General features: G+C 40.1%; 1 protein-coding gene across 1 annotated transcript in view; it reads left to right on the top strand.

Annotated features, from left to right (window-relative positions):
• Window positions 1-20,780, top strand: part of LOC121941079 (collagen and calcium-binding EGF domain-containing protein 1-like) — a 42,622-nt gene extending 21,842 nt beyond the window's left edge. Inside the window, exons 3-11 of the mRNA XM_042483802.1 lie at window positions 10,889-10,941; window positions 12,452-12,586; window positions 12,890-13,027; window positions 13,798-13,931; window positions 14,202-14,316; window positions 14,977-15,116; window positions 15,610-15,645; window positions 16,224-16,259; window positions 17,356-20,780. Of these exons, the coding sequence (XP_042339736.1) occupies window positions 10,889-10,941; window positions 12,452-12,586; window positions 12,890-13,027; window positions 13,798-13,931; window positions 14,202-14,316; window positions 14,977-15,116; window positions 15,610-15,645; window positions 16,224-16,259; window positions 17,356-17,544 (976 nt within the window). The 3' untranslated portion in view covers window positions 17,545-20,780. The remainder of the gene's footprint in view (window positions 1-10,888; window positions 10,942-12,451; window positions 12,587-12,889; window positions 13,028-13,797; window positions 13,932-14,201; window positions 14,317-14,976; window positions 15,117-15,609; window positions 15,646-16,223; window positions 16,260-17,355) is intronic.
• The last annotated feature ends 6,589 nt before the right edge of the window (window positions 20,781-27,369 follow it).

Here is a 27,369-nt window from a genome sequence, read left to right as displayed (position 1 = left end):
TAAATAAAGCTGGATGCTTTTCTTGCCATGTGCTTCCCCACATGTTTTCCACCTTCTCTTTGCAGTCAGGTACAGTATGATACCAGACATCTATACCCCTGTAGACTTGGACAGAGCAGATCACAGTCTGTCACAGGAAAGCAGCTCAGAGGGTCAGAGATGTCACATTCCAGCATAGCGAGACCACTGGGACAGCTCTGAACGTGGTCATCACAATGATGAAATCCTATCATGATTCATCTTGGAACAAGCAGAAATCAGGCAACAGTAAAAAAAAAAGAATGTTGCCCCGTAAATGTCTGTCTCTCAATGGCAGAGCACTTAGAAACCAAACCATAGTCGTTATGAGCCAATTTGAAAATCTGGCACAAAGTGTGAAAAGGAATCATTTGCCATTAAATCTGGTCAGCGGTTTGTGAGGAATCATGTGTTGAGAATGTTGGGTAATTTACAAAATGTCACAATGAGGTGGTAAGATTCTGCATCATTCTACATCATCAGGAAATCTGGTCTGTGGTATCTGAGGTTTGGTGTTTCATGGAACAACGAACAGACAGGAAGAAAGGGGTCTGGCCCCACACAAACACTTTAAATAACCCTAACAGTTATATGAGTCAACTTAGCCTGTTTTCCTCGCTCTTCATCATATCTTAAGGATTTTGCTTACACAGATGATTCATTATTTTTGGGTAATTGGGACATCTTGGTTAGCTTAAAGCTGTGTTCAAATTGAAAAATGGGTTACAAATACCACTTAAGTTCTCTCTTAACACTTAACACTTAACACACAGAATTGTGTGCTGTAACTAACTGTTCTTGGTGAACAGCCACTGGGGGAAGTGACTGTGTGCAGCACCCTATAGGATTGTCATCTCATGAGGTTGCCAGGTTTGGTAGGCTAGCATTATGCAGATGTATAGGAACCTATAACAAAACAGGACTTGGCAACCCATGCTGTAGCCAGAAATGCTGCATGGAAGTGCTACACAGATAGGTAATGTGTTGTTTGTCAAAAGTAGCAACAGCACTAAACTCCATTTAGGACAGGGGTGTCCAGACTTTTTTGAGTGAGGGCCAGAACAGATAATGTAAAAATACCTTGGGGCCAGCTGCTTTTTGCATCATATAGGTTATTTAAAAATAAACAGTGTCTATATGAGACAAACACAGTTGTTTGATACAGTGATACAGTGGAAATGTATTCAACTTCCCTCCACTCCTAAAAGCTGTCAAAGCTTCTTTTTTTTTTTGCCTTGGGCGATGTCTGCTACCTATCAGGAAATGTCTGCTGTCAGGTATCCATTCGCCTGCTTGTTCACCATCTGTTTGTGAAAACACGGTATTTCTACATGTGTCTTTGCTACAAGGTGCATGTCTAGACCTGTATGATAGTTCTGCTATTGTGAGATGAATGAAAAAAAAATGAAAAATGAACGTTTGATTAATCCTGCAGTGATGACAGCGGAGAAATTAGAGCAAGCAGTGAAAGGTTAGAGGGTGTTTTTAAAGGAGGGGGTCAAGACGGGAGAATGGCAGGAGAAACGATGGAAAGATGATGCGAGTGGGGAGAGGTGAGGCATAACAGAGAAGAGGAGGAGTGCAGGTCAGCCTGTATTCTGGTGGAAGTGGTTCAGACCTCCTGTGCTCCCAGTCAAAGCTTCCTCTGTTAGGCCAGAGCTCTGATGTGTCCCCTGAGGCCTGGGTCCTGGAAGTGGGCTGGCAGAGCAAATAAACAGTGAGGAGGTGCTCACACTCACCACACTAACACCTTCACATATGTATACTCACAAGAGTTTCAAAAGAATACATACACACACACATACACACACGCACAGTTATACACTATTCTGAAAGAGCTGTACATGCGGCTGCCTGCAACACCTTCACACCTTGAGGAGGAAATTGACGTAGAGGCTGGTTTTGTTTAGTTTGTGGAGACTCCAAGATAAAGTTAACCCTCTGAAACCTGAACAAATTGGTCTGATTTCTTTCCAAAACATGGGGAGACTGCAAAGATCAACTTAAGAAAACAAGGCCCTTAAAATAGCAAGAAAAAAAAGTAACAAGAAAATTATCTGAAAAATAAGCAAAAAAACAAAAACAAACAAGAAAATGACCAAAAAAAGTGCAGAAAATTAAGATGTAAAATATCTTTAAATATATAATTCTAATGATTATAAATATATTTTCTGGATATATTTACTTAGTTTTTGCCCCTTTAAGAAAGTAATTTTCAAGTCTTTTTCTTCATCACCTTTTACTAATTTCTTTCAATTTGTAGGACATTTCTTACCAAGTTGGTCCTTACCTGTTTTCCCTGTGTTTTTGAAAGAAATAAAACCAGTTTCTAAGGTTGGAAGGGTTAAAGAGCTTTTGAGAGGTGTCTGAAAGCAGCATGAAAACCTATGTCGAACAAGTTTTTAAAGGGTTAAGGACATTTTGAATATAAATATTTGAGACACATGGGTGGACAAATTAGTTTAGCCTTTTTATAAAGTAGTATAAATGTGCTTTCACTGGGGATTTAAAAAATACACAAGGGGCTTATAGACAAAACACCTTATAAAAAAATCTCATAAAATTTGCCAACAGAAGGAAATTAGCAACACACGGAAAAGACCTAAACAAAGAAGCTGAACATCAGAAATAAACGATACTGAGTCCCAAAAGAACATATAAAGACAGACATGGCAGCCCACCAAAAATGTGTTTTATTGTTGGTCTCATCATGTTAATGTGTTTCAGCCTAATCCATCATCACGCCGTCACACACACCGCGACCAGCCAAGTTTTTCAACTGCTCGCGACTATGTGGGTTGCTGAGCAAATAAATCAATTACAGCATGGCTGATGAATACAGCATGCTGTAATTGTAACACGTATAAGCCACATCAGTAAGAAGCATCCATCAAACTGACAAGACGTACACACACACTTGCACGCACACATGGCCGGTCTCCTGTCCTGGTGTGTCAAGAGGCCATTGACCTCCACTGAGCTCCACTTCCTGTGTTCCTCCCACCGGAGTCCCAAGAGGGAAACTTGAAGCTGACAGCAACCTTCATCCCTGTCTTTTAACCATCCTCCTCCTCCTCCTATCAATGTCCTCCTCCCTTATTTCCTCCTCCACCATCATAACATGCCCTTTCAGATCATCCCAGATTTTTGCAGTCTGAGGCGATACACAGGAGATGTGATTTATTTCAAAGGATATCAGTAGTGAAGCCTCTTATAATCTCCCTCACATGTACAAACTCTACCTACAAACTGGCAGAGTGACACTGTAATGTGAGTGAGGCCCTTAATGCATAGTGGCAGCACCATCTAAGGAAAGCATCACACTGTGCCCCCGCTCTCAGGACCCCTGCACTGTCTGGGTGGAAGACTTGGGGAGGTAGTAGGGATTTCTTGGCGTGTTATTATGAATATCCTGTCTTTGCAGCCCATTCCTGCCTGTGAATGCACAAATAAATCACAGTGACACTGGATGGAAAACCATAACAGTGAGCACCCCCCCCCTGGAAGTAGACCCCTTGCTAAAGTACATAATCTTCAGTGTAAGGTGATCCAGGCCCAGGCCTGCCTCTGGATCCTGTCTCGGGGTTTCTTCCAGTGCTGCCGTGCTGATTTTGGCAGCAACTACCATAGCGAACTGGGGTCGTATGTGGGCCTGCCCGCACCCCTCGCCTGGCAGGTAGCTGCTGGGTCAGTCAGGCACCAACACATAGGGAGTGGCCAAAGAGAAGGCTGGACAGGAATGGAGTTTAGGATGCTTTAGGTCAGTGTGGCATGCAGACTCAATGTGGAGTAGTGACTGCATACTGGAGGTTGCATGTAGACATCATCCACCATTTTCAAGACACATTTCAGAGGCCTGTTCAGAGTGGCTAATGTTTTTTTTTTTTTGCCTCTGCACCAGAAAATAGCCATGACTGGAAACATTCTGCTTTTCAGTTGTCTGTCCATTCATCCCATTCTATAAATGCGACAACACTTTGAGGGAATTTATTGCAATTTGGCACAAACGTCCACATGGAGTCAATGATGAACTGATTTTATTTTGATGATAAAAGGTCAAGGTCACTGTGTCCTCGTTTTTCTCATTCTTGTGAGCGCAATATCTAAAGAACACCTTTTGGGGACTTCTTTCAGTTTGGCACAAATGTCCACTTGGAGCCAAGAATGAACTGAGTAGAATTTAATGAAAGAGGGGCATCCAGTAGCTTGCCTGGTGGACCGCATGAACAAAGTCTGTAGCTGTGTCCCCTATCGCGGATATAGTGCACTATATAGTGTGTTCGCCAATTTGTAGTGGTGTCCGAATTCTCTGCTGTTAATTTCATCCACTATAGAGTGCACTATAAAATGCCCACAAAGCACAGCAAATTTGAGCATACATACGATGTAGACTACATTCAACCCACGTGTACCACAATGCAATGCGGTCGTGTATTTCCAGGGGAAAGAAATTCCAACATAATGTCCGAAATCTCATTTGGTTATTCCCTATATAGTGCACTATTTAATACACACTACATAGTGAATAGTGAGTGAGTGACTGAGGGGACAGTTTCAAACACAGCTCATGTCCTTGCTGCAGCATCCATGCATGCATGTCTTCCTGCATGTCAACCCCTCTCTCCTTTGCTTTCATGCTACACCTGTCAAACACCTGACAAAACAAAGGCGAAAGAAAAAAAGCCCAGAAAAATAATCTTAGTAAAAAAAAAAAATTCCCACAAATGTCTAATATAAAAAAATGTTGAAGTGATGACATTTAATATCCATAACGTTAAATGCCACTGCAAAAACACTTTTCTGGCCATTACTCAATGTCATAATTCAGCAGGCGAAGGGGAGACATCTTGGTGGATTTTGAATTAGTGACACTAATCTTGGGCGTCCACACTGAGACTGTGCTGATTGCATAAATCTTCTTTACTGCCGGGTTGAAGATGTGTGTAAAGCATGGATGTAAACTGTAACTGCAGCTTGAAAGACTTCCCTCTGTAAGCAGAGGCATACAAATGTAAGGTCATCATTCCATTTTAACTTGCAGCAGAGTGAATTAAGGCGTGTTTTAATGGATCTTTATGTGCTATATAATGTCCAGTCTATTTTCAGTTCTTTGTTTATTGTTACTTATCACACTCTGGGTACACAAGCTGTCAACAACAGCAGCCAGCAGTCACAGTTATGATTTCCACTCTGACAGTTTGCAGGCGGAAGCCAAGAGCGGCTGTCCAAATCCTCTCCAAACCTTTCTATCATCCATGTTTTCTTAATGAAGAGCTAATCAGCTGTGAAACATTTGCAAATTGGTACTAATTATGACATATATGAATTTTAATGAGGGCTTACAAAGCTAGAAGAGTAAATACTGCATGTCAACCAATAAATAACCTTACATCAGCTGACGACAATTAAACAACTGATATACACATCCTATCATATCTGTTGTTACGTACAAGGCTTTTGATTTGTTACAATAGCTGTTATAAATTGATCAATTCACCACTCACACTCACTCGAAATCCACAAACACTGCAACAATTCTGTGGTTGTATACTTAAGTTGATTTCTTGTTTATTTCACAATGTCAGACTGTTTTCATTTTATTACACAATATAAACTGTTGAAAAGCACTTGTAATGGATCAGTATAGAGCCAATATTCTAGAGATATTATTTGCAAATGTGTGTAAACATTTGTGAAACTACATCTCACTCTGTGTGCACACAAATCTCTAAATATGCATGATATGTGAACATATGTAAAAGGCTGAAACGTGCCACACAAACAAATGTAAAAGGCCTTCTATTGATGAGGGAAAAGTCTTCAGGAGAGAAGTTCAGTTCTGCCTGAGTTACAGCCTTCGAATGTTTGAGGCTGTGCATGCTTTCATATCTTATATTTAGATATTTTTGCACATTTTCACTAAGAACACCTGAGGCTGCCATACATAAGGAGACTTTGAAAGAACTTTGAAAAGACTGAAGTGTCACGCAATTTAGAGCAGGTGGAACCAAATGCAGGACACAGCAGACAACCAGAACTCAAACGACTAACTTTTCATTGCAATTCAGAGCAGCAACACAGGAAACCCAAAATCACGCAAACAAATCAAGATCCCAACAAAGACTGAACTGAAAACCAGGACTTAAATACAAACTAGTCTGACGAGGGGATGAAGTGCAGGTGGAGAAAAAGGGCGGAGAAGCTAAGGTGTGGAGAATGAGGTGATAAAGCAGATTAACAGGCAGGGAGCTGATTGGCTGGGAAAAACTGAGGAGCAGGGAAGGACTAACAGGGGCAGGTGTGTATATGGGTAAATGAGGGAAAAGCAGCACAGGAACACAGGAGGGTAAAAAAACACAGTAAACTTGAAACCACAAAACCGAAAAACACAATCTTCTCACAATAAGCAAAAAAAGTGAAACAAAGACAAAACAACCAATAAAGGCAACTAAAATCAGTCTCAAAGTCTAAAGTAGAAAGGATTAGTATTCCATTCCAAATGCCCCCATTTTTGAGATCATTTCCCAAAAATGAAACTATCGCACCAAACTTCCTGTAAGAAATATGATGTTCAAATTTACATGTCCACAAAATAACAATAAAAACTCAATTTAAACAGCATCATATGTTGACAGTATTCTTGTGAATTTTTAAACTTACTTTATATTTTGGATTTTGTCACAACAAGTCCCCACCAGCTTCTAATGATTAGCTGTGCTTTTTTAGTGGGAGGTGACTGTGGGAATGAGAGGTGAACCGTTTCAAAAATTAAGATTTCTCATTAAAATAAGTGCCAGTCGGTAGATCAGATAAACATTATAAATGCAGACTCGAGTTCACTTCACAACTCCATCTCTTTCTCGTCTTTTTCCAGTCAACTGAAACTTATACAAGTTCTTGCATCTCCCCAGAGTTCCCTCCATGTTTACTGTCTACCTGATTTGTTACGTATTTTTGTGAGCCACGGCGAAAAACTTACAATAACTGACTTCAGACAGCTCAGAGTGAATTTTATGACCACATTACACCTTAAAACTCTCATGATTTTATTCCAGCATTGGAAATGTACAAATATAAATACAGAGATTCACGTTCACAATTTTGAGTACTTATGTACAGATCGGGATACAGTCTCCCTTGTAAATAATGTTGCTACGATATGGACCCCATAGCCAGTAAGGTTGTATTCTGAATCTTAAACATATTAAGTCAAAAAATATAATAAACTGAAATTGTACGCAGGTTCATTTTACCGGCACTCCTCATTTTTGTAACATCAGCAAAGACACCGCCATAACATACGCAATTATTACAGTGCTCAGTCCCTCATGCAGCCAAACTACTTTACACAGAGTTCCCCAACCTCAAAGTTAAATAATTAGACAGAATCAATTTTATGCAGAAACGAATTCATGTAAACTAAAGCTTAATGTTACCCTGTACAGTTTTCTTGTAAGCAAACAAATGTTATGTTTACAGTCAGCGTTTCTCATAAAAACCTATCATGTGTATCCTTGAGACCACGGAAACATTTGCAGGGCTGATTTTTCTTTGTTTGAATCCTGTATTGTTTGGATCCATGTTTATTTTCTACCAGTCATCTTCTTCTCTGCCTTTGCTTGCACATTGCTGTGCATCCTGGCACACTGCTGCCACCCATATGTCTTTGCTGTGTTTACACTGAAGACAATGGAGGTGTGAGGCGAGATGTGTATCAACTGTTTCAGCTGTGTCAGTGCATTTTGGAGCCACATGTTTATAGATAAATCTGTGTTAAGAGTTTTGAAAATGCAAACCTGTAGGCCCTACAGAGAAACGTGTGTCACACAGATGGTCCTGTTCGGTGTTATAGTTTAAAAGCTGCTGTTAAAGGAATCCTCCTGGCTTCAGCAAGTCTTGAGAGGACAGAAAAATATTCCTCTGAATGAAATAAAGATGGAAAAGGCAGACACCTCATCAGGTTTCATGGACAGAGGGCAGCATGAGGCCAACAACATGTCAGTCTGAGGAGACGAGAGAGAGACAAAGATTATGTCAACAACTGGTGAACCAATGGAGCGCTCTGTGAAACAAGGGGCTGATAGAAGGACCTGAATATAAATCGACATGTTTCAAATCACAGACTTGATGTAGCGCGAGTGAAGTAAAGTGCACAGAGAGGACATGAAGAAGGAGAGAGGACGAGAGGGAGCTTGCTTGTGTCATGGATCGCTCTCACTAATAAACCCTGACTGACACTAAAAGGCTGTACCCAATTACTGGATGGTATCCCGGCCCTCACACACACACACACACACACACTGACAAGTCAGATTCCAGTGAGGGTAATGCTCTGTTTTAGAGGCCGTATCATGTTGACCGGGCATGTTGCCGCTCTGACCAACATACTTTCACATCCCAAAACAAAAACACACGGGTCAACTCTCCCCCACCCTCCTCTGCTTGTCCAGAGGCCCCGTCCCCCCCGTCCTGTCCATCACTAACACCCAGGGGAGAGCTGCTGAGGCTGCTGCATTTCTGACTGACAGACGGCCTGTCCATGTATGTGCATGTGTAGCGTGTTGTAGTGAGATCACTTGGCTTTCACTGCACTGTGGATCTTTGATACGGATTTGTTTTTCTGCTATTTGCTACTATCTTTATTCTGTCTCTGGCTGTCATGTCTTTATCTTTCCTGTTTCTCTGTATGTATTCTTGTGAGAGCTCTCAGTTGTTCTGTTTTGGCTTGTTTTAATGTGCAAAATTTATGCTTTATCATTGACATTAGGGTTTCAGGTACTATACAAAGATGTGTATGCGTGTTCGGGAAGTATCCAGACGTTTCTTCCTCTCCAAAACAAACGCACCCAGTGATTAAAACCGGTAAAAACACTGATTAAAGCAGTCTAACATTACAAATCAGTGTTTCTCCAACACAGTCTGGCATGTCTGAGACGGGCTGCTGGCCCAGCACCTGCTAACGTGGGCTCACCTTTTTTTTCTCATAATTTAAGATCCAGACATTCAGGAGGTTTGTACCAGAAGCAGAATTATCCACAGAGGTCTCCTCCTCTCCAAGACATACTGATCCTTAGTTTAAATCAGTAAAAACACTGAATAAAGCGGTTTCACATTACAAATCAGTGTCTGTCTGATGCTGTTTGGCATGTCAAAGATGGGTCTTAAGCCTAACACCTGCTAATATGTCCTCACTTTATTTCTCTGACAACTCCAGACGTATGGGAGGTTTTAATTGACTGCGGAGGTTTCTTCTTCGCCAAAACATATAGACCTGGTGATTTAAACCGGTAAAATACTGAATAAAGCAGTTTTACGTTAAAAAAGTCTGTGTTTTTCCATGGGCCACCATAGATGGGGGCCCATGCGAAAATGTAAAAATGCAAAGGGTAATATCTAGAGCCGGAGTCTAGTTTGTATGTTCTGACCCACTGTAGAAATGGTGGTGCAACATATCTCCATACATGAGGACCCAATGCTCCCAATGTAGATTCAATATAAACAGCTCATTCATACACAAAAACACTCGCACTCACAACTTTTTTTGGGTGATTATACACTAAAGAAAACATACTTGTTATATTACATTGCATTTCTGCCAGTATATCCCCCGAAATCCCACACACATGGAGCTTTAAGGTGACAGCCAAGTGTAATGCTGTAAATCCAGAGCGAAACAAAGGAGATGAGAGGCAGCTTAAGGCTATTTTTTCTGTTGTCCTGCAATGAAGGCGTCAAAGAGCAAAGTTCTCACGCACAGTCTCACACATGCATCACACAGATAGCATTCAGCTCAAAGAACTGCTGCTGCTGCTGTCATTGGCAGCGTTCTTATGTACGATAACATGAGGCCGGACATTGCTGTGACACTAATACAATTAAAATAAAAGAAACTTAATTTCATGTGGATCTGTCACGGCTGATAACCGATACTCTTTCTGTGGCTTTTAGGGCAGACTTGCATCTGCAATGCATTATCCCAACTGAAATGACTGATTGATGGATTCATTGACTGATTGACTGACTGAACAAGTGACGTCTCAGTGTTCATTCTCCTGTCTCCACCTCAGCTCCATGCCCGGACTTATCCATCCCTCTCAGCACTCTCAGCTACAAGCTGCAGATTAAAGCTGCTCTCATCTGGATCTCATCAGTTTAGGCCGGCCTCGCCGTTTTATAGGTTATTTTTCATTCAGGAGGAGGAGGGAGGGATCTCAGAGTGATTTAGGGTTACACTGCATGGAGGCTGGAGGAGAATAAAAGCAACTTGTTGTCTTGAGGGGGCCATGAATGAGGCAGCACGCTAGCTTTCCTCTGGTAACAGCATGCAGTTTGTAGGACAGGATTCGTACATTCTTCCCCCTTTTTCCTCAAGCATCTATATGTGTATGTGTATATGTGTATGTGTGTGTGTGTGTGTGTCTGTGATATTTGTTGCGTGGCTACACAATCTCTGAGCCATTTCCTCTCTGTTTTTCCAACTGTAATGTCTGTAACATGTGGTGGATTGTTGCGGGATGGCTGGATGAGTGTCATTGCCAAACACCATAAATCAATTGGGGAAGACATTGTTTCCCAATATTCATTGCACAATGTTGTATTTCCAAATTACTGCATCTGCTGAACCGTTACGAGCTTACATCACAAGAGCAGAGGCTGTAAAGGACTCAAAAACGTGAGTTTCAGTAATAGTTTTTACTTGTGTATTTGGTCACGGTTCAAGTGCCGGTTAGGGAGCAAAAGGAGAAATAAGCCAAATCAGAATCAGCATCTGCAGCAATGCTTCCACATGTATTCATATGTATCATTGAACAGAAAATGTTTGTAGAATTGTAAACCTCAGATTTTTTTCTTTTTTTTCTTTTTTTTTCAGGAGGAAATGCTGTGATGGATTCAGGTTTGTGATGGGCCACTGCATACCTGAAAGTAGGTAAACCATAGCTACACACTCTCTAAAATTAGCACATGAACTCCCACACCTGATTCACATTCTCCAAATCTGATATCATTTCTACACTACAGCAGTTTCTAGATCAAAACAGGCTGCAAGCCTGATGGAGACCAAATTCTTCTATGTGCACCTCCTCCAAAGAAGCCCAGATATTTTAATGCACATATTATGTTTGACTTTTGTCATTTTGGAGTGATTATATTTAAGGGGTCGTTTCAGATAACTTGCACATTAGAGCCAACCAAAAAGGAAAGTGCCCACAGGATTGGCACAGAGGACTGACACATTTCGTTGTCATTATACATACAAAAAGATAATTGTGAAAATTGGACTTACATAATCATGATCACACTACTTGTGAATAGTATTGACAAACATGTTTATTAAATAGCGTCAATACACAAAATACTGTAGAGTGCTTCCACAGAATAACAGTGATTCACATCGTCCACTAGAGAACACTGTTCCTCCATGAACACAACAGCCTCTTAAAGATGGATGTGCCCTAAGACTCATATTTTGTATTATGCACATAGACATACAATACATAATACAGTACATAATTGTCATATGATCTATCAACAATTTAGTATTAAAAGTTCTGAACTGTTCCATGTTCCATGGAGTTACTGAAATGAAATGAAAACTGCCACAGAGCACAATATAATAATGGTGAAAAGGCATCAGTAATTATCTCATATTTTTTAAATATAAAAAAATGAAGTGTGCTGTTTATATCTACATCTGGAACGGGTCCTCTTCGGTGGAGTCTACCATGCTGTAGTAAGAGACATTTTTATGTCCATTTCCTGTAGGCCACCATAGTTATCTTATGCAAACCTCACTGCTAGTTGCCACTAAATCCTATACGCTGGACCTTTAAGGCAAAAAAGTCCTGGAAGCAGGTAAAAGCCGTTCCTGTGAGTTTGGTGATTATATCAGGCTTTTTTCACAGCAGACCCAATTTTCTGTGTGAAACATACACACTATAGTACCCTCAAAAGTTAGTGTCCATGGGTGTAGACTAATTTCTGCTTATAATCCCACAATGCATTGGGTTTCATTTATAGATGCAAAAATTTACTGCTTAGAGTAATGTACTTAATGTTAATACAGTAGGGAGTAGCTAATGAAGCAACATGGAAGTGATATTGGACACAGCTTTTTCACTGTGTGCACAGTTGTTACTTATAACATTAACAATGGCTCCATTCTATTTAAGGATCCCATTGACCGTGAGCCAAGCCTTCATTCATGTTATTATTTACACGTTATTATTTTTCTGGCTGTGATATTTCACAGAGCTGTCTGTGTGCTGACTGTGAAAGATGTACTGGTCAGCTCCTAGTGGTGGATGTGGAACTTTATGAATGTAGGGATGTGGTGATAAAGACTGATAGCTCTCCTGCATGATTCCAGTAATGTTGGTTTTGATGCCCAAAATTACTCGCTCAGTCTGTGTACTCTCCTCCTACTTCTCTGTAGGTGTAGATGTGTGTGCGGCATCGCCCTGCGAGCAGCAGTGTACTGATAACTTTGGACGAGTTGTCTGCACATGTTACCCCGGCTATCGCTTTGACCGAGAGAGACACCGCAACCACAAGTCTCCTTACTGTCTGGGTCAGTTCACTCCCTTCTCATGAGTTTAATACTTTACACTTTCATCTCTGTAATGGGAGGTTGTTTTTTTGTACATTTTAAGCAAACACTGACCCACATGCATATTAAAAGAGGTTCTTCAAACAAATAACCTTCTTAATGCTTCTTTAAACAGCTGTAAAATGCTGGAAGTTACTTTTTGGATTTCTAACTGGAAAAACAGCTCCTCCCTGTTTTTGAGATTGTTTAAAATAATGTTATTTCATTTGTGATATTTTTTTTTCCTCCCCCCCAACACACATACACACACACACACATATGCAGACATTGATGAGTGTGAGCACCCAGGCAGCAGCATGTGTGACCATGAGTGTGTGAACACAGTTGGCAGCTTCCTGTGTCGCTGTCGCAGTGGCTATATACTCGCACCGGACCAGCGCTCCTGTATTCCTGTACACAACTGTGAGTTTATATGTTACAATTTAGCTTTACAGCCTTTGATATTTTAGGAACTTTTATACATTTTCTGCCCACATCATGTTTTGTTTTGTTTTTCTCAGTAGTTTTTACAATCTAATATTCAGTCGGCTTTAAAAAAAAAAAAAAAAAAAAGAATAAATGTTTTCTGTTCCCTGACACCAATCCAGTGTTCAGTAAGCTCTTTGGTTTGTTTTGAATTTTTTGTTTTTTGTAATGCAGGACAAAGAGTGAAGGCTAATATAACTTATGTCTAGGTCTTCACCATGCCCTTATGCTCTTAAAAAGTTTATACCTTTAATAATAATCTAAACTTTAAAAATAACAAATTTGTTTAGTTTTCTTTACAGAAAATAATGAAATGCTGAGATGTCAACCTATTGTATACATATATTTCAGTTTTAGTACACCCCTTAAAATCAAGAAGTCTCCATAACACTTTGTGAAGCTTTAGCACCCCCCAGTGGGGGTCAGTGCATTAGTACTAGGGTTCATTAATTATTTGTTCAGTTTAACAATAGGTAATGATAGTGATGATCTTAAGATGGTGGTTGCTTTAGAATTTTTACAGTAAGTATTTTACTATTTTACATTCTTGAAATTTACTTTAATTGCATTTGAATGGGATATGATTCTGTTTTGATCAGTACATTGTGACACCAGTAATAGGGATGTTTGGGTTTGATTCCCAGTGTGGTCAGCTATGCTGAAGATGTGTTTTAGAAAAAAATGTAATATATGTCTTTTTCTCGCAGTGAGTTCATCGGGGAAGTCAGACACCCTGATGAGTGCTGGTACCTGCTCGTTCACCTGTCAAGATTTTATGAACATGAAAAACAGTCTGCTGCAACTAAAACTGAGGCTGGGCAACACACAGTCACCCAACCAGGTAACATGTTTATTTAAGAGGCTTTTAGTCCACTTTAAACTCAACCAAATAAAGTATTAATTCTGAACAATAATCAAGAACAGTTGTCATCACTTGGTAATATTTGGTTACTTAATTTTTTGCAGCCAATGTTTCAGCATGTTCAACATGTACAAGACTGGGCAATACATTCAGATTTAAGGGTGACATACATCAAAATTTGGGGAACTACACACCTTACATTGCATTCTCCTCTTAATCCTACTCAGTCTTTTCTGTCTGTGTCTGTAGGTACCCAGCCTGGCCAACAGCAGTGATAAGCCACATCTGGGGAGGGCAGGAAAAAGTCCTGATAGTTCTTGTCTTCCTGGTCTACCTGGCCCTCCAGGAGCTCCCGGGGTCCCAGGTAATATAGACATAACTGGAAGGTTAGAAACTGCAAAAATTACAATGTTGCTTATAGTTGTTTGAATACCAAAAAAAGTAATAGGGTAAAGAGGCAGATGTAGAGGATGCTTTAAATGTAAATATCGAGAGTAAATGGACAAAAAGGGACCTCAAAATAATGTTGATCTCTTAACCCTTTAAAAAGAATTTATTTATTGCCAATATGCTCTGTCATTTTATTTCATGAAATCATACGATAATTTTTTTGACACCATCTAAATACTTTTATCAGTTATAATGGTTTAATGACTTAAATAATACCTTGTAGGTAGGTTGTACAGACTTTAGAGAGCATTTGAAGGTACTCCATTAAAATACATCACAATAAGCAAAAATACCAATGTAGGCATTTCTATTGCAAAGTTCAGAGTTAAAGAGGTGCGCTGAAAAAGAATTGGATAAATGAAAATGCTCTTCTCATAATAATAAATGTACAAAAAATGAAAACGATGTATATCAGATTAGGTCAGTAAAAATTGAGGTACAAGTAAAGTGAAGAGCAGGGTTTTAAATGATCCGTTGAGGAGCTCAGTAGAAAGATATGCTCCATTTCCTTTATACAGCACTTTGTCAATTTAAAATGTTTCTCTTTTTTGCTGTATCCATCTGTCCTCACCAGGGCACCCAGGAGAACCAGGGAAGAGAGGGGACCCTGGTGACAGAGGCCCTCCTGGCCCTCGGGGTCCTCGGGGAGACATGGGACCCATGGGTCCAGAGCCTGACCTGAAGCACATGAAAAGAGGTCGCAGGGGGCCAGTGGTAAGAAAAAAAACATTTCATGATGCTGTTATCATGTTTAGTTTTCAGTTTATTTCCCATGGGATCCTTTACTTAAGGACATCCCAGTAGTGTCTCAAGACAGAGGTCATATCCTCAGAGTGTCCAGTGATCCAACGTGTCAGCAGTTCAGACAAATACAGATGTGGTGCCACTGGTTGGATGTAAACAATCAAGTATCTATCTAGTGGGAAGTGATCGTGCGCACGAGCAGCAGCCTGCCATCATCCTCAGTTACCAACTAGTGTTCATTTAAAACCATGTGGTGGGATTTTAGTTTTTTTATGTTAAACCTCTGATCAAAACTGCCAAATCTGGTAGCAAATTATCTGAGATTTAGCTTTAGAGCTCCTACAGTGTAAATTCTAATTTCAGACAGACTTGGGATGAAAAGTGCAGCTGCAGCTAAAAATCTGCTGCCTTCTTTTATTAGTTTGATAAACCTTTTCATTCATGTGTCTTATCGTTTATACAGGGACCCCCTGGTGCTACAGGAAGAGATGGACTAAAGGTCATTATTACATTTTTATTGTATGAACTCATGCCTTGACATGTGTCTGTGTATGCATATGTGGAGCTACCAGGGCCAGCTCTACCCAATTTGGTGCCCTAGGCGCCCTAACCCTAACCCGCACCTTTGCACCCAATAATGACACATCACGTGCTCACACATAATTTAGGAACATGTCACTGTTTATTTATTTGTAATGTTAATATATATATATATATTTTCTAGACAGAAAACACTAAGTGAGGGCGCCAGTGGGCATAGAAAATTATTATTTTATTATTATTTTCCCTCGAGGCCAAGGGGGACTGGCGGCGTGGCGGCGCCCCTCCAGCAGATGGCGCCCTATGCGACCGCCTATATCGCCTATGCCAAGAGCCGGCCCTGGGAGCTACACTGTTGTCTTAGACCCCTATCACTCTGTGAATGGAGTCCATTAAAGCTGCATTATTGCCTTGTTGACTGGGTAACATTCAGGCCCAAATTCAAATGGCCATCAAGTTCAAAAATCTAATTACTTGCAGTTTTTAAAAGTTGTGTGTATTTGGATTGGTTCAATTTGCGCTGTTTCTCATCTACAGGGTGACAGAGGAGCACCAGGTCCCAGAGGTCCACCTGTGAGTCCATTTTAAATTAGTAAATTCATATTTTTTAAAGCCACTGTGTTAATCTTCTCGTTGTGCTTCTAAAATGCCCCAGTAACATTTCCCACATGATTAGTCTTTGGACTGATTATAAATCCAAGGTTGTCGCTCGCCCAGCATTGCTAACTGAACCTTAACTTGGCTCCCATATCTATACATGATGCCCTTATTCTATAATGACACATGTAAATGAAAATGTATACCTGCATGTTTTGTTTTCTTTTGCGGAGACATTTAAAAATGTTTATTATAAAGTGGGTAATATTTTTTTTTTTTTTTTCTAAAAAAAGGCAAGATGAAATGGCTATATAAACAATGGTTGTGATTATGTTTAAAAAAAGGTGATAAAGGTGTACAAAAATAAGCTCTTAAAAATATAACAAATTACTTTCTTTACAAATCAAAGAAAGTAACACTAAATTTTCAAATACTTGACTAGATAACTAAACACACAAGAGTTAACCCTCCGCCCTCCAAATGTGCACTACAACTAGTTTCTTTGGTCTTCAATCTGGCACACAGTAGCCACGTCGTGGCCCACAAGCACCGATGTTTAGCTTCTTCAGTCCTTATTTACCCAATGATCCTGATGAGCAGATTAATTACAGGTGTGCTGTATCACTCTCTGCAGGGTGGGGAGGCGGGGGAGAGCACACCACCTCTTCACCCATTGCAATTTGCACGATGTATCTGTAATCTAACTTTGTTTTAATGATTGCATTTTAATGCAACTTTTATTCTTTGCTGCCATGTTGGCCAGCTTTTCTTTCCTAGATTAAGAGCTTTCATCTCACTACAATGTAGTTTTAAACTTGTGTCTGGCAGGAAAAGCACAGCTAAATCAAATTTAATAAACACTGATTCTGTTCCATCAAGTGTCCCAGTGAGCCATACCGGTGAGCCAGCATTCAGAATTAATAGAATACAGGTGTTTTTAATCAATTTTGACATAACATGATGTCTGCTGTGAAAAAGGACTGTTGGGCCTCATGCCTCCCAAAAGGAAACCCGGTGAAAAATGACAAGCAGGGCATACTAATCCATTTCTTACTTTCTCTTCTGTCTGCAGGGACCACCCGGCTCCTTCGATTTCCTTTTGCTAATGATGGCCGACATCCGTAATGACATAATTGAACTGCAGGAGAAGGTGTTTGGGGAGCGGCGAGGCATCTCTCTGGACAGTCCTCCTCATTCCAGCGGGGAAATGGATTTTGTCGAGTGGGGCTCTGGACAAGGAGACCTCCTGCTGAGTACCTGACCTCTGACATCCCGCACACAGCTACAGCCACTCAAACTCAGCCAGACAAACACCAAACTTGACTTCTTGTTTCTTCATTGATAAAGGACACTGGTGGTACAATGTGAATAATCCCAAACCACACAGCTGGGAGAAACTGGACAAGGAGCCTTGATTACACTCTGGACACTGCCACAGACAGTAAAACAGAGAGATACAAGGACTGAAAATTGGACTCTTCTAACCGCAGCAAGCGGAGTCTGGCTGCCTTTTCATGTGCTGTGGCTTGAGCGAGGGATGTGTGTGCAGGACATAGAGTGAGAATGATGCATTGTGTGCCTTTATGTCTGAGTCTCTAAGCTGTGCCTCTGAGCTCAACCACTTCAAACGAGGAACTTTATCGTCTACATCTCTTCCCGTTCCTGAGTCTGCCCATGGAAGCTCTGCTGCCACTGACAGATTGCCTGCAGGGCGTTGGTACAAAGACCCAAAGACCCGCATTGTGAGCCTCCCCTGCACCTGCCTGCAGTATCCAGACCTCAAGTCTAAGCTCTGCAGCTCTTCTCTACTCTGAGGCATCTTCACGAAAATTCACAATATTCATGAGTATTACAATGCCAATTCTGTACTGTTTGGACAAAAAAGCAGTCATGTCTGGTGTATTTTCCAAACTATTAAATCAAACAACTTCAGTTCAAGTATGATACACAAAAAAACAAACTTGTTTATCAGGTATTTTCCAGAGATGTTAAATTTGTAAGACATGTTTTGGAAGTAAATTTTAAATAAATGGAAGCTGCTTTTTTGTGCTCCTTGGAAATAACACGCAGCATAAAATATTACACTCAGCGGTTGTAAACAATCTGAACTTTACATTGAAAGGTATAGAGAGGCAGAGAATCACTTTTTATGATGACTGTTATAACGCATGTGTTGTCAGGCAAGTTGACTGTGAACATGTTCTCAATAAATAGATGTTTCAGAGTCACATAAACTCATACTCTTACTTGGGAGTTGACCAAAGAGACATAAAGAAGGACGGCTGCTTAAGAGGTTTTTACTGTGAAGCAGCTGTCAACATGGGCTAACTCACTGCTCAATAATTGTTTGTCCTAATCTACATCTGTTTAATATTTTTTTTTATTTTTTATTGAATGGTTTGTCGAATTAAAGTACATGTGCTCTGGTGAAGCATGGCAAAGGTGAGTGCATATTGTGTCATGCAGTTCAGTATTTGAAATAAAAACAGTAAAATAAATAACCATAAATTAACCAATTAAAGATACAGTTTGGCATTTTGAGTGAATATGAGGAATTGCTGTCTTGCAGAGTGTAAGATGAGAATATACCACTCATGTCAGTCCATTAAAAAAAGAAGCTACCACTAGCTGCCGGTTAGTAAAGCTTAACTTATAGACTGAAAACAACAGTTAACAAGGTAGACTCGGGTTTTTGCAGATTAAACAAACACAGCCCTTTGGCCAGAGTCAAATGTTGGCATTGTACGTTTCTGCAAACCACGGGTATGTTACATTTTGCAAGTTTCATACGTATCATATCAACCTTTCTAAAGTGACATAGGCCTTTACAATTTTTTTTTCTTGCCTAAGCCCCACCACATGTTAACCACAGCAATACCCTAATATAAACATATGAAATGTATAATATATGAAATGTACAAATTTAATATATCCATGGCTTGCAGAAACTTATGACAACATTTATTGTTGATACGGGGTTGCAGGTTGACACAAGAGATAGCCAAAAATGCAATTAGCTTTAGAGGGGCTGGTACACAGATTTTTGTTTTCTTTTGGACAGAGCCAGACTAGCTGTTTCAAGTCTTTACGCTATGTTACGCTTAGCTAACCACCTGCAGGAGGTAGTGTCATATTAACAATATATGTAAGCCTTTGTCTGTTGAATAAACTGGAGCTTCTCGCTAGCCTGATTCTATCCAACTGAAACAGAGTCTGTCAACTAGTGACTCCTCTGAATGTTTTTGTGTAGATTAAACAAATAAGATACAATATGTTGAAAAGTTTTCATTCTCTAGCAGAGATGAGAAGATCAATTAACTAACTGCAAAATCTCGCACTTTACCTGTAAGTGCCCAGTACAGTGGTTTTACAGTCATCTGGGCACCAGCTTGTTGACACTTCAGTGACCACACTACAGTTAATTAAACTAAGCTGGAGATATGCATATAACCTTCAGAAATGTCTCTCTTACTCATAATTACCACTAGGTGATATGATGTTTTTATCCCATTTGACTGTTATGTTTTATACAGTGTGATGTGATAGCCCTAAAAAATCTGTTGGAAATGCAGTTCAGTTCACCACTATAAAACAGTGATTGAAGTGATTCTTTGCAGCTGTTCAAAAGACAGGTATATCGATTCAGGAACCTTCATTTAGGATCTGCAGCAGCCTGTATGTGTATATGTCCATGAGAGCACAGTTAAGTGCATTCTCACAGACAGTCTCTTGCTATAGGCTACAGCACTGCTCACATGCACAATGCATATCTGTTATTACAGTGGACAGCTCAAGTAGATTAGCTGGGGCTCTAATGTCTTGATTGAGGGAATTTTTATTTGGTCAAAGCATTAAACCATTAATGCCATTAGCAGGTAAAAAAAATCTAAGAGATTCAGCATTTCAAATCCCACAATTTTCTCCAACTTCTTTATTTCTGCTACTAAATGCATTTTGCTCTGCACCTGCTACCTGAATTCAAGTCTCTCCACCAGCAGAGGGTGCTAAGTGACAGATAATCCTCCTGAAAGTTAGGCCACACCACTGAATCACTAAATCACCAGCCAGGTGAGACAGCTCACGGCTTTGACAGCATTACAAACAGTTCATAATAACCATCCAGAAATATTAATTGTTTCCCAAACACGTAAGTTATGTAAAAGGAGTAAATCATGCTAGAATTTATGTGCGAGGCACATGCCCCTGCTCATTATCCTCAGCACTGTTGAACTGTAGCGTGACTGACTGTCATTATGAAAGGAGTAGGTATCAGAGGTGAGAGGTCAAATGCCGGGGTATAAACAGCTGGAGGGATGATTATAGACCACAGGCTGTTAGAGGGGGCCTGTCTGGACTCGTACCCACCGACGAAGAGAAGGTTGAAAAATAACACGCTGCAGTGTTTGATCTGCTGTGCGAGAGTTCACCCTGTCTGGCCTTTTGCTGTGTTTGATGTTTTGATCCTGAGGAGCAAATCTCAGTAAATTCTGTTGTGCTTTTGTTTGTGTGAGAGAGAAAGGGAGTGAGTGTGTAGCAGAGCTGTGTGTGTGTGTGTCTATGTACAAATAAATGTTTATAGATGAGTACAGAATATTGATTGTGTGTGTATTTTTAATATTGGTTTATGTTTATCCTCATACCTATACCAGTGTGTTTGTGTGTGTGTGTGTGTGTGTGTGAGAGACTTGACAGGCTTCTCACCTAACAGCTCCGCCTCCTGCCGTGCGGTCACTGCTCACAGTACAGTCGTTGTCAGGGCAACCAGGGTCAGGAAAAACAACATGAAACAATTTAAGAACCATGTCAGTGAGGGAAAGGCAAAAGAGTGAAAGAGATTATCTCATTTCCTTCACCACTTGTCATGCAACTGGAGGCTTTCCACACAGCCTGTAGGGGACAGCAGAGATGAGGTCAGCAGAGTTCACTTCGCAGCAAAAAGTTCAAATACCAACTGTGACAATATCTCTGTCACCTCAATCGCAGTTAAAGCAGAAATGGGAGAAAAACTGTCCTGATTTCAGTCAACAAAACATTCATTTATCTTACATTTACAACTCACAGTATATCATCATTCATAATTGTCAGCTTATAATATATATATATATTTTTAAACCTGTATCAATTTTCTTGTGCTGTTTTTAGTTGCCTTTCACAAGCTATTTAGCTATGTGACCCTTTGAAACCAGAGCAAACTGGTTTGATTACTTTTGAAACATGGCAAAAAATCAGTGACTAGCTTGGCAAGAAATGTCAACAAATGACAAGAAATTAGTAAAAGGTGACAAGAAAAAGAAAATTACCTTAAAATTATTTTTTTTTTCTAAGGGCAGGATTGAAAGAGAGTTATGAAAAAATGTCTAGAAAACTACATACATAATTATGATTATATTTAAAATTAAGAAAAAAAATCCAAATTTTTAGTGCTTTTTAAGGTAATTTTCTTTTTTTTTTGTTTTTCACTGTCTTTTGTTTTGCTTATTTTAAATCATTTCTACTCATTTCTTATTACTAATTTTGTTGCCTTCTCCCCAGTTTGCTCAGATTTCCAATAATAAATATCATAGTTTCTTTTTAACATACACCTTTTTCTCATTTAAAGCTTTTCATACAATCTTATATCTGACTATCTATGACATAATAAATCTTACAAGTGTTTTCTCTCGGGCCGAATTCCAAACTCCACCAATGTTGCACTGAGAGGAGACTTATGTAACTATTTGCTGGCATCTTTAGATGACAATAAAGACACAACAGACAAAATTTGGCCAGATGTTTCCAAGCATGAGAGGAATTTCCTCACTGGCGCACTATGACCATTCATAAATACACTTCATGCACGACAGGGCTGTCACTTCAAACAGCCTGGGCCTGTGTGTGTGTGTGTGTGTGTGTGTGTGTGTGTGTGTGTGTGTGTGTGTGTGTGTGTATGTGTGTGCGTGTGCGCGCGCGTGCGTGCGTGCATGCGTGCGCGTGTGTGTGTGTGTGGTGTTTTCTTGTGTGAAGGAGCATCTTTGTGCATGCGGTGGGGTTGTGTGTAAGGGAAGTGTGTTTATGCGGTTTGTGTTATTGGAAATATGTTTATAATGTTAAGGTCAACAGATGCATGTGTTCTCTTCTGTTGGTCTGTGACTGTAGGTCTTTTCTTTCGGCTGCCTTCAGGGGAGATCAGGGGTCGAACTCAGAAGTGGTTTATTATTCAGTGTTAAGCTCAAGGACGAATCAACAGGTCAGAAAGGGTCACAGACAGTCTCCACATCACTATGCCCCAGTTGCTATCAAAGGGCCGTGTCAATGTCATCTCACTACTGAATGTTATTTAATGGATAGGTTACTGAACGGGCCTAATGGTCTGTCCTCCTTTGGCCTTCACCAGCAAAATTTCACTCCAATTAATATGTGCTAACCATGAAGAGACATAAAACAACCAAAAGAGGGCACAAAATGGCCAAAAAAGACACAAAACAACCCCAAAGAAACACAAAACAACCAAAAATGAAATAAAATGACCTCAATAAGACCCCCCCAAGAAAATTACAAAGAGACACAAAACCACAAAAAGATGCATTAACACTACAAAGACATGCAAAACCACTACAAAGTCTGTGTGTCTTGCTTGTAAGTAGGAGAGGTGGAGGAGCCTTTTGCATATCTGTGCCCCCGGGGCCTGTTGTTTCATAACACGCTCATGGGTTATCAAATAAAGGTATCAAAATCCACTGAAATAAGTGTTGTATATCTTAAAAATGGGATATGCTTTGTTAAATGTTAATGATAATGTCAACTGTGAGTAATATGAAGTAAATGGGCTAAAACATGTATACACTGATGTGCCTAAACTACACTTTGTTTACACACTAAACAAAGTGTCAGCAAATAACCACCCTAAATAATAAGGATATTGTTGGTCAGTGAAACTGCTGATTTTTTTTGTTATTGACTGACATCATTTAGTACATACAATAATTACAGTCCATTTCTTCATTGCAACCAAAAAAAAAAAAACAGGCTGTGGGCATCTTTGTAGAAGCTTGTGACCAAGTGTAGACCTTTTCACTGGAGATATTTTGACATGTTGGAAAAGCAAAGCTGTATCTAATTACATTAACAGTAGTTGAATTCCACTTATAGAAGGCACTAGTATTGTCCACACTGGATCATTGGAATAGCTTACTGGGAAACTTAATGGAACTGAGCCTCCTCCTTATATAAATACTCCAAATGGGACATTTAAGGTTCTGTGTGGCTTCCTGAAACCACTCTGAACTTCTTGTTTTATTTTTGCTATAAAGTCATATGGAAACTGCATACAATACATGAGAAGGAACCACTGAGCTGTACTTTTCTCCACAGTTTGATGTAACTGATGAAGGAAAAAGTATTCACTCTGAAAGCAGACTAACTTAGCCTTCTCCACCAAAGTATAAAAATAGTTTTCTCAGTGAATGCAGGCTCCAACAGCAGGTCAACATAGCTGCAAGTTTATCATTCATCTATTCTTTGTAACCCCATGAAGAAACCACCTAGTGACACAAAGAAGAGGCACGTACTAAGATAAAAATTCAGTGTCTGAGGGCTGACACAAAAACCAAAGAATGAAATACAAACAGCAGCAATTGAATGCCCTATAAGCTGGAATTGCTTATAACATCTTTCACCTCTTTAGGGCCCTCTGGTATAATAAGCAAGGGACAAACGTTAAAGCTATAATCATCAATATCATCACTTACTCACGGGTATTTTCCAAAACTGTTCACATGCTACCTGAGTTTAAAATTTGTTGCCGTGTCGATTAACATCCTGACTTGTTTTGTCAGGCTAAGCGGGCATAATTTACATGAAAATGTGAGATTTTTTTCCGTTGGAATCTAATTAGTCCTCAAAACGGGGTTTGGCGTCGTGATTGACAGCTGTGTGTATAAATTGGTGCGCTCGTGATTAGTTCAGATTGGGTATGGGTGGGAAAACTACCACACTTCCACATTTCCTAGAATAGTGAAGGCATTACTTTCCCTGATCAGCCTTACTCCAGCTCACCCTGACATTCTCACCCATATCCTAGCCACTTCTCCTGCCCAAACCTAATCAATCCAATCGACAAAGGCACTGAGTACAAGCCAATCCGGGAAGAGTAGGGCAGGTCTTTGCTATACATGCAAATTTTCTTCCTGATTGCTACAGCACAGACTGTTGCTCTAAATTATCTTGCTATCGCAAAATGGCAAGGCCCTATATCTGCAATATTTTTCATTTTGTACAGCCATGGTTTATACACAACATCATTTGCAGTTTCATCTTGACGGGAAGTATATTGTTTCGCAGGAGGCATGTGATGAGTTAGTATGTTTACATGCACATTTAAGCTGAGCTAAGATCGTAGCTCTATTAGGCCATTTAATTGGACTACTTTCCTTGTCCCAGTATACAAGCGCTGGGGGTGAATCGATTTATTGATGGAAGTATGTCCGACTCTGCCATGGGAGGTGGTAAATACCCCATTTCAGCTGCAGCTTCTTCCTGTTGACCTATTATGTCACATAAACAAGTTAGCAAGCAGCAAACGGGCTGCATGTCGACGTTCGCTATTCCGGATTTTCCTTCTATCCATGTACTTAATATGTTTAACTAAAAAAAATATAAAAATTGTGTCTCCTCATCTGTCAAAAATGTGTGGTTTCCTTCCCTACTTCTTCTCATGTTTTTCCCGACTTTCTTTCACAAATTTGTGCTGTTTGGCGTAGAGACTATGGAGCATTCCCAGAGCGCCAAGGGCAATTCGTTTTACAGATTGATTATGTTATGTGAAAATTGTGACCTACAAAAATTTAACATCACTCAATCACAACACAGGTTGGAACAGCTTCAGTCAGAGTCTGTTGATCAAACCCACAGGCACAGGGAATTGGGATATTTGGAAGTGACACTGAAATATTACAGTTTATGTAACCAAATTGAATGAGTCAGCAAAAAGGATGAGAAGGTTACCTGGCCAAGCAGCTGAACCACTGCAACCCTTGATCACTATTTAGGTGTTTCCAGGGATCATTGCAGGTGTCCATAATTGCAAGAGTATGCAGCTGCGTGCATCAGAAAGAGGGAGCACACACGCATATCGGCATGTTTTACTATCTAACATGCAACCATGCACACACACACACACACACAAACACACACACATACTATCTCCTGCACGAAACTCAGGCATGCCACCAAACACCTGACAGGTGCAGGCGTGGTCTGCTGCTAGACACGCTATCTTGACACGCTAACTCATTCTTAAATCTGAGCTACGTGCCTGAGGCTAATCACCCTAGTTTACTCTTTGAAGCCTGTTCCTCTTCCAGTCCTTGTCTCTGGGCACACCCTCTTCCGATAGTAGGCTAACTTCTGTCATTCTGTTCATAATGGAGCTGCTAAGAGGCCTGAGAATCGACACTTGTCTGATGAGTAATGGACTTATTAGCTATGTCAAAAGCATGCCACCAATCCCATGATCAGTATGTATTATCTGTTGTCCTGCAGGTGTCTGTTAAAGAGGCAACTTCATGAAGCTCTTTCAGAGACACTGATCCCTGACATTACAACAGTGCATAATCTGACATTTTGTAGAGAATGCTGTCTACACACTGTAATAGGTTCTAGTGTATTTGAAAATTTCTATGCAGATCCCTCTGAGGCATGCATGCAAGCTCAGTGAAGATCAGTGTAGGCAACAAATAAATGTTTAAAACACCAAATGGTTTAATGTAAAAGTGCACAATAGGCTTGGGGAGTATCACGGTATTGCTGTATACCAGGGTATTTAGAAATCCTAAAAGTATGTTTTTCAATATCGTCATAAATACAGGCATTCCTCTTTTTATTAAACTCATTGTATGTAGTGCACAGCATGCACCACCAGAGCTCACTCTCTGGTCTCTGCTGGTGGAAGAGGCAGCTAAGCTGAAAGACATTGTGACGCCTAGTGGTGGAGGGAGATGTTACAGAACTGTAAATAGCCAGCGGACAGCAATGGCAGAGACTGTATGAAATTACAGCAGATGTTTTTTACATCTAACTCTAAAGATTTATGTCGGAACAGTAGACTTAGAAACTAGATTACTTGTAAGAGTTATCAAAATGGTTTGGGTGAGTTTTCTTTTGTTTCTGTTAAGTATGAATGAAGTGTGTTTTCTGATGAATTAACAAGGTAATTAAGCCTCAGCAGTCTTCTGAGAAAGTTGAATTCAAAGGTGTGCAGTTGTATATCTCTGTTTAATAAGGAACATAGGTGTGAGAATATTACTTTTCTTAACATTTTGTGGGTTACTATTGTGTATTAATTGGTCTGAAAGGCTGGTATTAAGTAGTGTCCACTTATACTGTCATATACTGTATACACTGGTGAAATTTCAGGAGGTTATGAAGGTATTAAATATTACATACTGAAAAAGCCTGGTGCACGGAGCAATGTCTGCAAGAGTAAGAAATGTCTCCATAGTCTCACAGTTAGAAAGGCCTGATTTATTTACAATGTACATGACACACACATTATCTTATTGTCCACAGCAGTGCTTCTTGGCAGACTCAACACAGATACAATATCCCATCTGTCAAGAATGCATATGAAACAGCTGCCAAACGCTTAGCTTCACAGGAAAGTTGCACTTTGATTGGCATTGTTATGGCTGAATTGAATAGAAAAATCTGAGAGGGCGGATTAATGGCAACTTGTTGTGTAAACTCCCCTGGCCTGAGGCACTTGGTCTCTATACACCTTGGCTTCCTCTGTCATTTACAAGCTGTTCGCATGCACGCAGCAGAGCCAAAAGTGTGAAGAACCGGATGAGCAAGTTCACAGCTTGCTTGTCTTTTAGGGAAAAGCGAGTGTTGCCTCTGGTTGCAGAGTGCGAAAGGACAACTGCTTCATCTTTTTAGTCCTACCAACCTCCTGACCTGGCCTGTGGCAGCAGCACTTTTACAACTTTTTTTTTCTTTTTTACATGCTTAGAGGCATACACATCCTCAATGAAAGGCAATTGTATGCATCTGACTGACGGCAGCATCTTAGCATGGGAGCGGCATCTCTGCACAATGATCAGCAACACAG

This window comes from Plectropomus leopardus, chromosome 1 (assembly GCF_008729295.1).
Source record: "Plectropomus leopardus isolate mb chromosome 1, YSFRI_Pleo_2.0, whole genome shotgun sequence".
Classification (NCBI taxonomy): Eukaryota; Metazoa; Chordata; class Actinopteri; order Perciformes; family Serranidae; genus Plectropomus; species Plectropomus leopardus.
The sequence above is the reverse complement of the archived record's forward strand: the minus strand, read 5'-3'. Positions and strand labels throughout refer to the sequence as shown.